This window comes from Tiliqua scincoides, chromosome 1 (genome assembly GCF_035046505.1).
Source record: "Tiliqua scincoides isolate rTilSci1 chromosome 1, rTilSci1.hap2, whole genome shotgun sequence".
Taxonomy (NCBI): domain Eukaryota; kingdom Metazoa; phylum Chordata; class Lepidosauria; order Squamata; family Scincidae; genus Tiliqua; species Tiliqua scincoides.
Genome location: NC_089821.1, coordinates 253,593,672 through 253,612,162, shown reverse-complemented (window position 1 = coordinate 253,612,162; position 18,491 = coordinate 253,593,672). Strand labels below are relative to the sequence as shown.

Here is an 18,491-nt window from a genome sequence, read left to right as displayed (position 1 = left end):
CTTCCTTTGACTCACATAATTAAGTATCACAAATGAAGTACCTAAAATACTGAACTGTAGAAGAAAATGTAAATACTATTATAAATAAAAAGATAACTTTCACCATTTATGTGACAGCATTTCTTTTACTTATGGTAAGTAGGGTAAGCAAACTTATGGTAAGGGGAGTGGCAATTAGGTCATCAACCCATGCACGACATTGCTGAATCATTCAAAAGCCACATGCCTCCATGATACAACCCTACCCACAACTGCCTCTCAGCAATCCACCATTAAGGGTGTGGGGCCTCCTCCTTAATAACCACAGCAACTATTACAATCTGTCCCCTTCTGGCTTAATAGACAATGGCAGTGGTTCTTAAACCTTTTAGCCCCAGGACTCACTTTTTAGAAGAAAAATCTGTTGGACCCACCAGGAGTGATGTCATTAACCTTGAAGTGATGTCACGGTTGGAAGTGATTTCATCAAGCAGGAAAATTTTATCACTCTCCCATATGACAAAGTCAAATAAGTACATTAAAAGTTTACAATGAATAAAAAAATTATTTAAAATAAAGAAGAACCATCCTAAACATCCCAAATAGTTGCTGATCTGTTTAAAAAGAATTCCCTTAACATCCCAAAGGCTGCAATATCCATTCTTACCCGGGAGTAAGCCTCATTGACTATCCTTGTTAAAAGCATCTACATAGTAGCTTGTTACAGATCTGTAACATTTCCCCAAATGCAGTCACATACCATGGGAGCATCAAGTCTAATATATTAAAAATAAAATACACATTGAAATGAATGGGGACCCACCTGAAATTTAATCGTGACCCATCTAGTGGGTCCTGACACACAGTTTGAGAAACACTGTGGTCTACAGTGGGTCACCTTGCCTTGCAGTCCAATCCAGCCCATGAAGCAAGTTGTCCCCTTAATAGCCATAAAAATGTTTAATCACGATATGGTAAAACAATTACAAACACAATCCTATTGGGTTTTAGTGCTGGCAGAATCAGCATTCCGCTAACACTAACTCCTGTAAAAGCGCTTCCCAGCAGTGTGCACAGTATGGTGGTGCTGGGATGCTGGTGGGAAAGGCAGGGCCTTCCTGCCTGTGTCATTGGCTATCTTGCCACCCAAGAGAAGTAGGAGAAGTGGGGGGGGGGGTGGAAGGAGGCATAATGGGGTAGGGAGCTGTAGGGGGGGTGGAACTGGCGGTGATGGCATGCACCAGATCCGATCCCTCTTTCCTGCAGCATCCCCACCACCTTTATCTCCTCAGTCTTGCACTACCAAAATCCTTAGCACAAGTCCAAGATGACCCATTGTAGGTCGGGAGGCATACAGAGGTATAAAGGCCTCTGAAGCCTCCCAATTCCCCCCATCCACTGGATTTGGCGTGCCCATTTTTGGTGCAGCTGCACCAGCACGGGAGGGAGGATAGGACTGAACCCTAAAACATAATTTCACCAGCAAGGAAAAGATCTCTTGAAATATCATATTCTGGAAAAGAAGACCACTAATCTGTTTCTTGAAGGGATCACATTTATATCTCAATCCCCATAATGCACATATTTCATGCCCCAATGCCCTTAAGGCTGAATAACATCCGTTTCATAATACACTTAATGACAAAAAAGCATTTGGTGTTAAGAGTTATGGCACTTAACAATTTCACTCATGCTCCAAAAGGCATGGAAACTGTAGGCTAAGGTGGACACCAGGCAGCCCAAACCACAGACCTCCCTGGGCCAACTTCAAGTGTTGAAAACATGCCATAAGGCACATTTGTGCCAACTCGAAAGCTGGCAGCACTACCACAATGAGGTGTGGTGGATCCAGTCCCTACACCAGCCTGCACAGGTAAGTGTGCACTGGGCAGCTCAGGTGGTGGGAGGGTGTTTTGGAGATGGTGAGGGGACATATTTGGGTAGCAGGCAGAAGGGGGTCAGGCCCAGGGGGGGTGGGATTGGTGGCAGCAGTGCACACCATTTCCTAATCCCCACTCCCAGGCCTCAGAGCCCTATATGGAATTTCTCTAAATAGCTGATGCAGATCCAAGCAGCCCCAAAGGGCAGGCTGGGGCTCCACACAAGATAAAGGGAATACTATCCCCTTACCTTGAGGTAACATCCAGTCCACTCCAACCCAGCATTTGATTCATCACAGGCCATGCGGCCTGGCTGTACTGGTTCAGGATTAGGATTACGGAGTTAAATTGTCCACCATGTAAACAGTAAAGTCTTTGAACAGTCTCACATGTTTATACTGGATTACAAATTATACTCCTTGCACCCACACTTTGCCTGTAAATAATTTTAAGCATTTTTGCAATGGAAGATGGTGGTAGGTAGGAATGAGGAGAGAAGAGGCAGGTGGTGGAAGGCTGCTTCAGTTGTGAGGCCTTTTTCTCTCACGCACACAAGAAGAAGGACCCAGCCCAACATTTGTTTTATCCGTGTGTAGAAAAAGGTGCATGTTGGCAGGCAGGGGTGGGGATAGAAAAGGATGGGGGGGGGGAATATATGTGATTATAATGCCATTGAATTTTGCAGGTTGGTCAAAGTTTGTTGGTAAGCCAGACTTGGCATGCAGGATGGCGATCAATGAACTAGAATATGATCTGATAAAAGTATCACTGCCCATTGTGTTCACTTCTCCAACTATGGGCGTGGCAAAACTTGTTTTGTATGCTTTTTATAGTACTTTAAAATCTGTTTCATTCAAGGCCATAGAGAGACAAAAGAAATCCATGTGTTCACTACAATTAATTATATCTCTGTCATACATCAACACTCTTAAAATCTATCCTTTGGTTCCAGTATAAGAGCTTTTTATTTATGCATCTACTTTTTTCTCTTCAAAAAATTATTCAGGTAACACACAATTTAAATTAACATTAAATATGTAGATTTTTAAAAATGACTTAAAAAATGGTTCAGTATATCTGACAATTAAAACTCTTTTCAAAATGACTTACTTTACTAACTCTTACTGTTGTGATCTCCCAAGTTCAACACCCTTTAAAACACTGATAAAAGCTAAGACAGCAAAATAAGCTGCAAATTTGTTTTATGGAATAATATCCTTTTGGGAATAAATAAAAACACATTCTTCAAAAGTACAGCACTCTTGTGTTCTTTTTCCTTTTATAATCAAGAGCAAAAGGGGCTACCCTCCAAACTCCATTAAGTTCTTTCATCAGTAGAGAATGCATCCAAGTCCTCCTCAATTCTGAGTTTATATTTGGATTATTTAGATGCTATTACTGACAAAAATATTTTCATTTCTGAAAAGTGTTCACAAATTAAGAAAAGCTATCTGCTCAGCGATTTAATATTTATTACTACATAATTTAGTTACCTGCTACCTTAGGTCTTAAATATATCTTGATACACATAAAATGAGTGAGAGAAAGAGAGAGTGCAACTCTCACTATTTTAACTTGTACCCTTCAACTGGTGCTGTTACCTTTAAGCTTCACACTTTAGCCTGAGCTGGGTACCTTAAGGACCATTTTCTGTCATGTGATTCTGTCTATGCTCTGGGAGGGCCCTGCTCCATGTGTCATCATAAACTGAAGCTCAGTTGGTGTGCACTAAGGGCAGAGCTTTCCCTATGGCAGCCTTCAGGCTCTGGAACTACATGCGACAGGAGATGGCATGGAAAGTGCCCTCCCACTCTAAGAACATTTTGAAAATGCATTTCTTCTGCTAGGCTTCTAATGGGTGAGCAGAAGGAACCTCTGTAAATTGATTCTGTTTTTAATGGTTCTGCGATCTCAGCCATGATGAGTATGTGCAACCTCCTGATTTTAACCCATTTTTGCCTGGCCCACAGGTGTACATATTTGATCCCTGTTGCATATATGCAACATCTGGCAAAAATGGTTTAAGAAGTAGGCTATCTCAGAATGCCAGAAGTAAGGAAGGGCACCAGGATGCAGGTCTCTTGTCCAGTGTGCTCCCTGAAGCACCTGGTGGGCCACTGTGAGATACAGGAAGCTGGACTAGATGGGCCTTTGGCTTGATCTAGGGGTGCCCAAACCCCAGCCATGGGGCCGCAAGCAGCCCTTGAGGACTCCTAATCTGGCCCACGAGGAGCCCCAGATTCCAATGAGCCTCTGGCCCTCCGTAGACTTGCTGGAGCCCATGCTGACCTGACGCAACTGCTCTCAGCGTGACAGCCAACTGTTTGACCTCTCGCGTGAGCTGTGGGATGAGGGCACCCTCCATTGCTTGCTGTTTCACATCTGTGATGCAGCAGTGGCAGCAAAGGAAAGGCTGGCCTATGTGCAAGGTCTATTATAGGCCTTGAGCTATTGCAAGACCTTCATTCATTCATATAAGTTCCATCTCTAATATAGTCATTTATGTAAATTTATTCAAATTTGAAATGTAAATTAATTCTTATTTTTTCCCGGTCCCTGACACAGTGTCAGAGAAATGATGTGGCCCTCCTCCCAAAAAGTTTGGACACCCCTGGCCTGATCCAACGGGGCTCTTCTTATGTTAAGTTTTTATTGTCTGAAATACCTATTAGCAGTTGCACATTTTTATAATGCTTTATTAGCCTTTAAACTGTTATTGTATTTTCAGCTAGCCAGCTTGAGACTTTGCAAAAAGCAGGATAAAAATAAGGAAAGTGATTGATTAACCTTGAGTGTCCTGAGAATTTCAATTACGTTTGTATACTAACAATACATAACATTAGGCCTTTCCAAGTCTGCAAAGCACTTCACATATATTATCCTCATGTGGTCCTTACAACAATCCCATAAGGCAGTAGTTCTCAAACTTATAGCACCGGGACCCACTTTTTAGAATGAGAACCCATTTGAAGTTATGTCATGACTGGAAGTGTCACCTTCAAGCAGGAAAATTTTTAACAATCCTAGGCTGCAATCCTACACACATTTACCCAGAAGTAAGTTCCATTTAGTAGCCAGATTGCTAAAGCTACGCTGTAGTTTTGTGCTTGTACAGCACCTCATAGGTTCAAATTTTACCTCTGTAGAGGTGACAAAAAACTTTTCAAGATCTCATTTAAATCAAATACTATCCAAGTTCATAATTGAAAATCAACAGTTAAAAAAGAACGTTTTTAAAACATGGAAAGAGAAATAACCAAACCAAGATGAATTGCAATATTGATTATGAGAGGAGTAATATTCATATAGAAAAGTCTTTATTTCATTGAGTCTCTGGGCATAGGTAGAACCTTTTCAGCAAGCTGTTCAAAACTGTCATTACTCATACTTATGGAAAAACCTCACTTACTAAGCCAGTGTTATAAACAGATAACTGGAAGATAAACGAAATGTGATGATCAGTAACCACAGCTTACATAGAGTATATATTCTTTATAAGTCCTTCTCTCCACAAGAGCATAGGACCATAGTTAGGGATAGAGACAGGATTAGGCAGGGTTGTCATTAGGAAGGTCAGGAAGTTTAACTGTGTTTGATCCAACAAACTCTCTTGCTCTCATTCTCTTGCATTCTCTTGCATTCTGTTGCACTCCTGAGCTGTGCTGTCACAGTTCCCTGGAACCTCAAAACCAGCCTTTGGGGGCTTTTGCACTGACCTACCTACCCTGCACATGCCTGATCTCGTCTGATCTTGGAAGCTAAGCAGGGTCAGGCCTGGTTAGTACTTGGATGGGAGACCGCCTGGGAATACCGGGTGCTGCAGGCTTATACCATAGTCTTTCGAAACTGAAGGTTGCCAACCACCTATGCTGCAAATACTGACTAGGACTTGGTTAAAAGATAGAGGGAAACTTTCAGTTCTCTGTTTGATTTGCTTAGCTGCCTAATTTCCCTCATTGCATACAAGTTTCAAAATGAATGCTGAAACTCACAAAAGTTCATCTCAGTTCTACAATAAACACTCACTTCCCAGTTTCAGAATTGAATCCATAATACAGCGGCCCGCAGTGGTCACATCTCATCCCAGCTACAGAAGAATCTTGGCAAACGCACTGGCCAGTGAGACTGTCGCAGACCTCATTCACTGAACCAGTTGTGTGGCACAAACAGGGAAGACAGCCATTAATACTGTGTGGAGAAGCATAGAAACCTAAGAAAAAATTTAAAAAGATGGTGGTAAAAAATACACATTCCCCTCATTAATATACCACAAGCCTCCAAAGCTGCAACAGACAAATGTCTCCTCAACTGGAATGAAAATCAGGGGCAAACTCTATAGTTCCCAAGAAGTCGAGAAATGTGTTTTCCTACATATCTTATGTTACAAAATAAATATACTCCTAATTCTATCATATCCATTTCATTTTGTCTTATCTGCAACCAACAAAAGCTTGAGAGACATAATAATCTGATGTGCTAGGTGCAAAGGTGCTAGGTGCAATGATGCACTAAAGTTTTGTGGTTCCGTTTTTGCTGCTTGAAGTCATTTCTGCCTTGCCCTTCTGTCCCCAAGTCCCCCAAGAGTGCTCCAAGTTATTAAAAATAGTTCACAAACCACCTGTCTTCAATTTTGCCCCCATTTTTTTTATTTTTTATTTTTGCAGCTTTTCCCAGGTAATGTTATCCCACACTGATATTGTTTAGGGAAGGGATAGCTCATTGTTTAATTTACAAAACAAACAAACAAAAACAAACACCTCAACGCATTTATATCCTACCCTTCCACTAAGGAGGTCAGGATCATGCAAACTGTTCTTCTCTTATCCCAACCCTGTGAGGTTGGCTAGGCTAAGATAGCCTATCTAGTCCAAGGCTAACCAGTGAGCTTCATGGTGATTGGAGAACTGCACCTGTGTTTCTCAGGTCTCAGTCTGACACTAACCGCTATACCATCAAGTCAGGTCTATACCAGATAGTCAGGTCAGTGTTTTCTCAGTACACGAGAATGTACTTCCAAATCCACATCCCAGAACATACAATGAGAGTGACATCCATAACTGGATGTGCTTTCATATTGCACCTCCAAACATGGGTATCATTCCTTATCTGCACTTCCAACACACATGCCAAGGGAAAGGAGGGTCAGAGTGGTTGTTTTGCAACAGGGACCCATCCAGAAATAAATAGGAGTCTGTATGCCACAATCCTCCTAAATCAGCAAAACAAGTGCAAATATGGAATAGGTCAGTTAAGGACCTTAGGAACACCAAAAATGTATAGTAATACTCATGACAATACAAGCCAGGTGAGGAGGGGCAAACCTACTGACTGAGGTCCCAATCCTATCCAGTTTTCCAGTGCCGGTGCAGCTGTGCCAATGGGGCATGCACTACATCTTGTGGTGGGGCAGCAGTCACAGAAGCCTCAAGTAAGGGAACTTTTGTTCCCTTACCTTGCGGCCACATTGCAGCTGCACCGGTGCTGGAAAATTGGATAGGATTGGGCTCTGAGTTATGAAACGGGGTGGGGGGTAGGTACCTGAAGTACTCTAGTGAGCATAAGCAATTTTTTCCCCTTCAACTTCGGCTGAAAATTAAACATTTTTTTTTAAAGCACAATAGAGCAGCATAAATGCTTGCTGTTCCTTTTCAAGGACAAAGGTGGGCTCACAGGCCCAGGAAGTCCTGGCATCATTTCTCTGTCTATCCCAGCCTGCTCTCTGATTAAATGCCTACTACTGAGGGTCAGTGGGTCAGGTAACACTGGGGAAGTAACTGCGGGGGGAGGGGGGGAACCAGACATGCCATATTTATTAGCAAATGTACCAAAATGTATTTATTTATTTATTTGTTTGTTTGTTAAGCTTATTGGGGGCTAAGCAGCATTTTTAATCTCTATTCAAATCCTTGCTACACAGTGAAATGTTAATGTAACTTTTAAAGGTGCTGGTACTATGTTGGCATAACTTTAATATTCCCATGGATACAGTGGTGGTGGACACTGTCACTAAGACTGCCACATTTCCAATTATTGGTTAAGCAGATTACTGAGGAATCAAATGGTACAGATGCCATATGGCTTGCTGCAGCAATTGTACACTTAGAATCAGCATACTTGAGGTCTACCAAATCTCTTGCATAATGCCTTAGATACAAAGGAGAAAATAGTGCTTTACAATCAACTGTTAATAAGTAGGTTTTGTTCTTATTTTCTTACCTGGTTTACACTTATTGCATTTTCTTCCCTGGCGGTGAAGCAGGCAAACACATTGTCCATTGATGTGGTTACAAACTGTTCCTGGTAACGTCCCCAAGGGATCGCAGTCACACGTCTCACAACCAAGAAGGTTTTTAGCAGTGAGATTGTATGTATGAGGCATGCACTGACTGCACTGAAGGCCTGTGACACTAGCTTTGCAAGGACATTGTCCAGTCGATTTGTCACACATCAAAGACCCGTTCACCGTACCAGCCTTATCACAATTACATGACAGACAGGCTACGGAACCATTTTGTTGAAGTTCATAGTGCCCATCTAAGCAAGCATTACATTGCCTTTGCCCAAAGTTACGTTTGCAAATACATTGTCCTGTTCTAGAATCACACACAGTATCAGGGATGGATCCTGTTGTATTGCAGTCACAAGGCTTACAGCCAGAAGCATCCAATCCATAAAAATTGTCAATGCAAATATCGCAGTTACGTCCTTTGACATTTTCTTTACAGTTACACTGACCAGCAGAAGGGTTACAGAACTCATTCACAGAGCCATGGATATGACACTGGCAAGGCTCACATCCGACTTTATTGACTTTTTGGAGGAGCTTATATCCAAAGTTGCAGTGATCACATCTGAGACCTGAAGAGAGAATGGCATTACTACAAGCAAACAATGGAAGGAGAAGAAGCAAAAAGCTCACCTTGCACAGTCCCAGACAGAATTAAAAAACAGAGGTTCTTATGCCTGCACTCAAGGAATTCTTAGACTGGAAGACAACAGTAAGTCATCTAGCCCAGTTGCAAGAGCAAGACAGCCCCACCTTACTTATTCCACCCCACTGCATTGTCTCAGATCAGCCTATCAAACACAAAGTATAGCATGTCACAAGTAGATGCACAATAGGAAGAGCCCTGCCAGAGAGTTGAACAAAACCCTGCTTTTATTATTTATTATTATTATTAACAGTATTTATATACCACTTTTCAACTAAAAGTTCACAAAGCGGTTTACAGAGAAAATCAATTAACTAAATGGCTCCCTGTCCCAAAAGGGCTCACAATCTAAAAAGATGCAAATGAATACCAGCAGACAGCCACTAGAAAAGACAGTGCTGGGGTGAAGTGGGCCAGTTACTCTCCCCCTGCTAAAAAAAGGAGCACCCACTTGAAAAAGTGCCTCTTACCCAATTAGCAGGGGTTGTTTAATACCTGATTGAACCCTTTTCAGTCATCAACAGTATTGGAGCCTGAATGAGCAATCAAGGTTCAACAGAATCCTAAGCCCCACCTCCCCAAGGAGAAAGTTTGCCTGTAATGACAAATGCGGCCCATGAGGCCACAACTTTTCTGTGATTAGGGACACCTGATTTTTTTTTAAAGTGTTTGCAGTCTATTCAAAAGAGCACTGTTTTTACCCACGAAAACATCAACGATAAAAACATTGTTGCTTTGGCTTAGAACTGCTTGTAACGGGAGGGAAAAAAAGCTTGACTCTTTCATAGAAAATCTGCTCTGCCAAGATACGTGTTTTTTTTTAACTGCTTGAATTTTTGTATTATGCTGTTCATTTTTTATTATACATATATAATAGGGGGAGAGCAGAGGTGGGGTTTAGAAGCATTCATACTACTCTGCTGTAGTTGGGGCAATGGAGCATGCCAGATCCTATCCTCCACTTTCACTGCATCCCCACCCCCCTTGTCTCCTGGACTTGTGCTAGCTAAATCACTAGCACAGGTCCAAGGAGACCTGATGCAGGTCAGGAGGCTTACAGGGGTATTCAAATCCCTTTTGCTTACTGAAGCCTCCAGATACACCCCTCATGCTGGATATGGTATGCCCATTTTTGGTGCGGTTGCACCAGCGGGGAAGGGGAGGAGAATAGAGTTGGGCTCTGAGACATGCAAAACAACAATGAGAACAAACAATGTGCTAGCTTCCAGACTTATGACACAGACTGACTATAAATTTGATTTTAAAGCTTTAATGCTTGTATAGATGCTATTGACAGCACTAACTAAATAAAATGTCTCATCTTCATGTTTCAAAACTAAATCATCCTTGCTTTTTAATAAATGTATTGTTCAGTTAACATCAACAGTATATTTGATACCAAAATCGTTTTCTTAGAATGTCAACCTGTGTCTCTATTAGGAATTCAAAGTCATGACTTTATACTGTTCCAGATATTGCATATAAGTGGTTTATAACTTTTATTTTCAAAAACGTTTTGTATCTACATTTTTAATTCATAAAGCACATGACCAAAGAAAGAAAATTCAATTACTTGAAAAAAAATCCAACACATATTTGTGCTTTCCTCCTTTTTTACAATGAAAGCAAGATTTCTAGCATCCAGTCATCACTTAACTGCGGCAAGGAATAAATTAAAATAAAATAAAAGCCCCATATTCCGACAAAACAATTCATGCTTCTAAAAAGTTACATAAGCACACGAAATATAGTTAGAATCTCCTATGAAGAAAAGAAATCCCTGAAAACGGTGGGAAATGCATTATATATGGATAAAAACTGGAGAACTCCAACAGAAGGCAAGTTCCTTTAGCAGTGATGAATTACTCACCTAAGGCATATCATTTAATTTCAATAAGGAAAATAAAAAAGGACCACTATTGCCGCAAATTTTAAAAATAACTGTATTGTTAACAAGAATTATGACTCATTTTGAACTATTAAAATTGGTCTACATGGATTCATATCATATCAGTTTTAAAAATATGCGCAGTGCTTATTTGAATATGCCATACATATTCCTGACAGGTAATCTATTCCTAACGATACTGAGAAAGGCCTACAGGGCATCACATTCAATGTTAACAAGTACAGGGGAGTTAGCACGCTTGGCATTTAATTCACATTCTTCTCCCTTTTTTATTCTAGATGAATGACCTACTTTAATAAAATTATTGGTGCTAATGTATTTTACCGGTGATAGGATCATTAGTAAGATTTAACAGTTGTGCTAACTCTAACAGCTCGTGCTCCATAACATTGCACTACTTAGTTACATTTTCTGTTATCAAGCTTGTTTAAACAGACACAATGACAATGGACTGGAAGGTTACTTGTATACTCAGTAATCTTTTTGCAAGTCAGCACATGTTTCAAACAAGTTAGATGTACACACTGAAAATACATATAGTTGTATTTCAATACAGCTACTTTGTTCAGTACCAAAAATTGACACTCCACAAAACAGGTAGTTGAGAGAGGGTATCTGCACAAAGAAATTATTAATGCCTGGAGTTTTTCCTTTATAGAAATAAAAAAGAAAGCCTACTCGATTAAGAGTTCTATGTCAGCTAATGCAGCTCAAGGTATGCATAATTTTGCAGGAACAGTTGTCCACTTTGTGGCTGAAAAGCCGCTACTCAATTCTATCTCCATTCCTGTTTATATTTCACAGTTTGTGCAAGTCTGCCCACATTGTTCCTTCCTGCATTGACTGCATCTAGGCCAGTTGCTGACACCGGTGCAACACCACATTGCTGACAAAGAAGTCATTGGCCTTTCTTCACTGGGCACAGAGGTACAGAAGACATTAATTAGACTCACATATATCACAAAGGATACCACATTAAAAATATTCAGCTCTGATCCTACAAACATTCATTTACCGCCTTAATCCTAAAAGAAAGATGTTCATAACAGTAACTCTATTTTTGTAAACATTTATAAAGGGATGCATATACTCTGGTTTCTCTTCAGATCCGTTTCATATAAACGGATGCTTCAACCATGATTGATTTCCTGCATGGATAGCACATGGTCACAAACCACACTGAATAAGTGGACATGAGGTTGTATCACTGAAAGTACACACCATAAACACATGCTGAGCAATGGCAGTTTGCAGTGTCTGTGTGCACAGCAAAATACAGTCCTTTGGGCAATCAAACAAGAAAATATGCATATAATTTGCATGTGCTTAAGGACTGGAGAATGTGCAGAGGTTTTTTTAATTGTTGTTAATTCAACATTTTTAATTGAAGATATAGTTACAAATATCCTCATAATCTTACAAAGAAATGGTTGACACTTATCACTTGTCTAGAGATACGAGATCTGGGGAAAAATGAAAATATTTTTCCCTTTGGCTTTTTGTCTGAGTCATTTTCAACCACTGTGCCATGGCATATTGGTGTGCCGTTAGTGGTCTACAGGTGTGCCACAGGAATTTGGGGGAGGGTAATTTATTAGTAGGGCCATTGGGGGATGTGAGCCCCCCACTGGCATTGTGGTGTGCCTTGTCAATTGCCAAAAACCTGATGATACGTTTTGACAATATTAGTGCCTTATCAGTATGTATGAGATGGAAAAGATTGAAAATTTCTAGTCTAAGGTCTCAAATAGGAAAAAAAAAAATAGGAGATTTGGGAGAAAAGTTTGAAGAAGAAAAAACTTGTATGAAAGATTTTCTAATCCAGAATGAGTGAAATACAAGACATGTTTTAAAGCGATATTGTGAACACAGTCACCTCACACTGCTACAAATTTCTTATATTTCAAAGATAGCTATGTTAGTATTGCTTCTACATTTGAATGGATTGCTTAACAAATTAACACTCTGGGAACCTGATGTTGGAAAATACTTTAAAATGTTGTATTATGAACATCTGATGCTCCTCATACCAAGCCAAGCCAAGCCACTCTGGGTCAGTATTGTTTACCTGTGCTGACATGCAGTGGCCCTATAGGGTTTCAGTTGGGGGTCTTTCCAAGCCCTATCTGGAGATACCAGGGATTAAAAATAGGACCTTCTGCACACAATGCAGATGCTCTACTACTAAGGTATGCCTCCCAACCATACTGAACATATTCAAGTGTTTGTGCAAGAGGCCAATCTGGGAGACTGCCAAGCCTACTGATTCTGAAATGTAGTGGCAAGGCCTTTCTCCAACACAGCATCTTACTGTTTTTATTTCAGGTTCTTCCATCTTCTGCAACATGTGAAAGTACATAAGTGTTTGAAACACACACAAACGATGGAACTAATGAAAAGGATGATGTGAAAAAAGAAGTTTACTTCAATTCTCAGTTTTTTTTTGGGGGGGGGCACTATGGCATAATTTGTTGCACTTAGAAGGTCCCAAGTTCCACTTCCTGCATCACCATGATAAAAGATAAATAAAAGATAAATAAGAATGATAAAAGAAAATAGTGTAGCTGGAAAGACCTCTGTCTGAATCCTTAGAAACTGCTGGTTGCAGCAGAAATTCTAGGATAGATGACCCAACAGTCTGACACAGTATAAGGCATGCAAAGTCCATGAAGTATGAAGGAAACTTTAGACCCTTGTGGAGCCTTAGGGCCAAATCCTATCCATCTTTCCAGCCCTGGTGTAGTCTTACCAAAGGGGTGTACCAATGTACCAATGGAACTTATGTACCAATGGGGCGTGCACTGCATTTTGTGGTGGGAGGATAGGTAGGGATACTTTCACAAGGTAAGGGAACATTTGTTCCCTTGCCTCCAGGTGGCGCTGCAGCTGCACTGGCACTAGAAAGTTGGATAGGATTGGGCCCTTAGACACTGCTCCTGACCAGAGAAATAATATTATGCTCATTAAGGAGAGAAGCTCTACTTTTCCTGCATATGCATGATAAAAACAGCATGATAAAACCACACTAATGCTGCATCTTTCTCTATGACATGCTAGCTTGCAAGAATAGGAAAAGGCAAATTGAACCTGTGTCCTTTTGGAATAAATGAACTTTTTGAGCTGCTGTGTTTCCCCATAGGATTTCTGTAATACAAAGCTCCTACTAGATCATAATGTAGGCCTTAATAATGGAAAAGTGTTTTGGACATTATAACACATTTAGCATTAATATACGCCATAGTTAATTCTGCAGCAAAATGGTGTTTGATAGAAGGGCATTAAAATGTAAAATGTTCTTTTCAAATCACATGTCTGGGGCATGTTTAGCCACCACTCAGGGTTCCTTTCATCACAAAATTTTCCTTGCATAATATTCCCATACATCAACATTTCAAAGTACATTATATGCACTGTATATTTTGGGTGCTTGATAAATTTTGTCCTTACATAGATGTGGCTCCCCTCAAATATGCTGGAAGTAATAAATTGCTATAATCAAATCTAATTTCTGGAAAATACCTGTGGGAATAGCAAACAAAAAAGCACGTCTTGTTAAAAAAAATGATAAATAACATAGAAGGTAGTAGTTTATTATAATCAACTTGGCATTGAATTACAAAATTAAAATTATGTGGCCCTTGATAACTAAACCTAGCACTGTAGAAGATCTGTAGAATTATGTTGACATTTTGCATTTCATAGGAACAGTTCAAAGAATTATAATAGAAAAAAATGAAAAGATTTATCACCAAGAACCCTGTAGCGCACAATATTTCTGAGAAGGAAAAATCCATTTATTTTGGTCTGTTATGAAAACTGCCACAGAAACTGTATGCTTAAGACCCATTACGTTGATGACATTGTGAAAAAGGTACTAGTCTCCTAAAGGAAACATTTGTGGCAGTAAGCAAATTACATTATTTTTATATGTGCATGGAGTGGCAGGTGCTGGTATATCTACTAAATATAGCAGATTACACAAAGCCTCAGGCTGCCATGTGATAAAATTATTAAATTAATATTGTGTGCTATTAATTCAGACCTGTGTGCAGTTTCTCAAGAAAAAGAACAGATATAACACCCTTTTAAAAAAAAGTTAGCATAAAGTATTTTATAAGGTATTTCTAGAGGAAGAGAGAAATCGAGCTGTAGATTTTTACACTGCACCTACCAATAACATTGTCTTTACATTTGCACTGGCCTGAATTTTGGTGACAGGTAATATCTCCATCGACTGTCCCAGAGGTATTACAGTTACAGGGGCTGCAGCCATCAGGGTCTGACTGCTGTAGATTGTAGAATCCTTCCTGGCACTGATTGCACTGTCTGCCAGACACATGTCTCTTACAATTACACTGGCCTCCAATCTAAGAAGATACAAAAGGAAAATGGTTGTAGAATGATGAACGTATCTTTTTTCAGATGGACTCTAATTAGCTACATGGGTGGGTTGACAGGCTAGAAAACCTTTAAGTGGAAACAGGAGCAAAACAAGTCTTGGTGGTTAACAGTCTAGCAGTTAACTCAGTAAGAAGATAGGAATATCACAAGCACATATTTGTTATGCACTTAAGAAAGAGAATGAAATTTTAGTTAAACATCAACCTACATGATCAAACATGCTGTGCATATCTTGCATAAACAAAACCATCAAAAACACATAAAAAACCATACAATATAGATTTTCATTGTATTGGTGTTTGGTGTTTTAAACTTATTGTTGAAGTATATACCTGTATTCCCAATAGTAGGATTTTCCCTCATTTTTTTCCCAGACTATGCTCCAAGATCATCATGTGGTGCTCCCTGACCTCCTCTGAAGGAAGTATTATTGGTTCTCTGAAAACCCAAAAATCCTGGAAAAAGAACCATTTTTCACAGTCTGATACCAGCCCTATCACCTTATTTTACCCACAATATCATGGTTTAAAAGCTATATTGCTTCTGGTTAAAACTGTTTGTAAGTTATCCCTTTCACAGCAAATCATCATTGCTAAAGTATAATGAGGAATTTTTTTAGTGCTGCTTGCATTTTCATTATAAATTACTTTATTGCTATTTTATTTTGCTTCATGGCCTTGTTATATTTGTATTTTAAGTGGAAGTTGCTTTGAGGGTACTTTCTGGACAGAAAAAGTGGCCTATAAGTTTCAAAATGAATGCGTATATCTGGGTATAGTTGATATACAAATGAAAAGTTGTATATCTAGGTTCACAAGCAGTGCTAAACCAGGCTTAAACCGTGGTTGAGATATACTAGCTTTGAGTTTGCATGCTCTCCACAAAAGGAAAAAATGCTCTCTGGGCATGCACTATTGGAGGAAATTTGCTATTTTCATGCATTGTTTGAGACAAATGTGTGTGAGCAGCCCCCATCTGCTCTGGGGTGAGTTGTAATCTTGCTGTATGTGGCTGCAATCCTTTCCACACTTTCCTGGGAATAAGCCCCATTGACAAAATGGGGCTTACTACTGAGTAGACCTACATAGGTGTGGGGTCTGTGTCAGCTTAACCCAGGATCTTCACCTTTCCCTTTTTCCTCCCGCTTCAAAAAAGAAAAAAAAAGCCACTCTTGATGGCTTTGTCTTCAAAAATTGATTAAAAATAAAAAATCCCCATTTCTTTTCAGCCATCCCCTTTTTCCTCCTGCCTCCTTTTGGGGCGGGTGTACTCTGTTAGCTGCTATTGTAAGACAAAAGGCACAATCCTAACTAGGTCTACTCAGAAGTAAGTCCTATTTTGTTCAATGGGACTTACTCCCAGGAAAGTGGGATTAGGATTCCAGCCAAACCGTCTCTAGGTCTCTGTTTGCATCAGTCTGCATCCTTAGTAGATGCACACAAAACAAAGTCTTTCCCCTCCCCCAGCAAATTCATCACTTCTTCCCCCCTCCCTTTCCAAAACCCTCCAGGTGTGCTGCTAACAAACTCAGGGCACAATCCTAACCAGGTCTACTCAGAAGTAATTCCTATTTTGTTCAATGGGGCTTATTCTCAGCTAAGTGTGGTTAGGATTGCAGCCTCAGAGTGCTGGCATCTTTTTTTTGTTTCTAGTGTATAATTATAACATCTTCATCCCCATTTGGGGGGTAACTGAGGTAAGGTGTTGTAATGGGGAGCCATGGCCAATGGCTACAAGAATCAGGGGAGGCGCAAGCCAAAAAAGTTCAAGAACCACTGAGTTAGGGCATCAAACCAAGATTTTTAAAAAATTTGTATCATCCAAAAGTTAGATATCATTCCTTCCCTTTACATCAGTGGTTCTCAAACTCTCAGGGAGCGCTTGAGAGCTTGTAAGTTCTTGCGGGGGTGGGAGGCAGCGATGCGATTCCCAGGATCACTTTGCTAAGGGGGCTACAGGGACTAGGATGTACTCACCAGTCCCTGCAGCAGCCTCCCAGGGGTGCGGGGAGCCCTGCGTGAGCGTATGCAGGGTTCCCCAGCCTGCTAAAAGTGAAAGTGCAGCGATCATGCTCCACCTTCACAAAACCAGAAGTGTAGCACAAAAAGTCCTGCTTTACATCCATCTAAAACATCCTAGCGGCATTGTTCTAGGATCATTTTTTTAAAACAATGGAAAAACCACAGAGGCATCAACAAGCACGTTGATCTAGAATTGTGTAAAGGGAAAGTGATATTCCACAATTCAAAACTGGTGCTTTCTGCATGCTTGTGGAGCTAAATACAACCTGTTGTTGATATACACTTATATTTTATTATTCCTGGTGTAGCAGGGTTGAGCTTATGCAGGCAATACTAAATACAGGATGGCCCTCGTTATCCACAGGAGTTCTGTTCCTGGAACCCCCACAGTTACCGAAATTCGTGGATGTTGGAATCAGCTGATTTCGGAGGGGGGGAGAAGCCCTCATAAGAACATAAGAACAGCCCCACTGGATCAGGCCATAGGCCCATCTAGTCCAGCTTCCTGTATCTCACAGCGGCCCACCAAATGCCCCAGGGAGCACACCAGATAACAAGAGACCTCATCCTGGTGCCCTCCCCTACATCTGGCATTCTGACTTAACCCATTCCTAAAATCAGGAGGTTGCGCATACTCATCATGGCTTGTACCCCATAATGGATTTTTCCTCCAGAAACTCGTCCAATCCCCTTTTAAAGGCGTCTAGGCTAGACGCCAGCACCACATCCTGTGGCAAGGAGTTCCACAGACCGACCACGCGCTGAGTAAAGAAATATTTTCTTTTGTCTGTCCTAACCCGCCCAACACTCAATTTTAGTGGATGTTCCCTGGTTCTGGTATTATGTGAGAGTGTAAAGAGCATCTCCCTATCCACTCTGTCCATCCCCTGCATAATTTTGTATGTCTCAATCATGTCCCCCCTCAAGCGTCTCTTTTCTAGGCTGAAGAGGCCCAAACGCCGTAGCCTTTCCTCATAAGGAAGGTGCCCCAGCCCCGTAATCATCTTAGTCGTTCTCTTTTGCACCTTTTCCATTTCCACTATGACTTTTTTGAGATGCGGCGACCAGAACTGGACACAATACTCCAGGTGTGGCCTTACCATCGATTTGTACAACGGCATTATAATACTAGCCATTTTGTTCTCAATACCCTTCCTAATGATCCCAAGCATAGAATTGGCCTTCTTCACTGCCGCCGCACATTGGGTCGACACTTTCATCGACCTGTCCACCACCACCCCAAGATCTCTCTCCTGATCTGTCACAGACAGCTCAGAACCCATCAGCCTATATCTAAAGTTTTGATTTTTTGCCCCAATGTGCATGACTTTACACTTACTGACATTGAAGCGCATCTGCCATTTTGCTG

General features: G+C 40.7%; 1 protein-coding gene and 1 pseudogene across 1 annotated transcript in view; one reads left to right on the top strand and one right to left on the bottom strand.

Annotated features, from left to right (window-relative positions):
• USH2A (usherin) overlaps positions 1-18,491 on the bottom strand; it is a 567,365-nt gene that overhangs the window by 458,524 nt on the left and 90,350 nt on the right. The window contains exons 11-13 of the mRNA XM_066623430.1: positions 14,872-15,067; positions 8,076-8,717; positions 5,886-6,069 (exon numbers count right to left, since the gene is read on the bottom strand). Of these exons, the coding sequence (XP_066479527.1) occupies positions 5,886-6,069; positions 8,076-8,717; positions 14,872-15,067 (1,022 nt within the window). The remainder of the gene's footprint in view (positions 1-5,885; positions 6,070-8,075; positions 8,718-14,871; positions 15,068-18,491) is intronic.
• On the top strand, positions 5,567-5,685 carry LOC136637203 (5S ribosomal RNA; annotated as a pseudogene).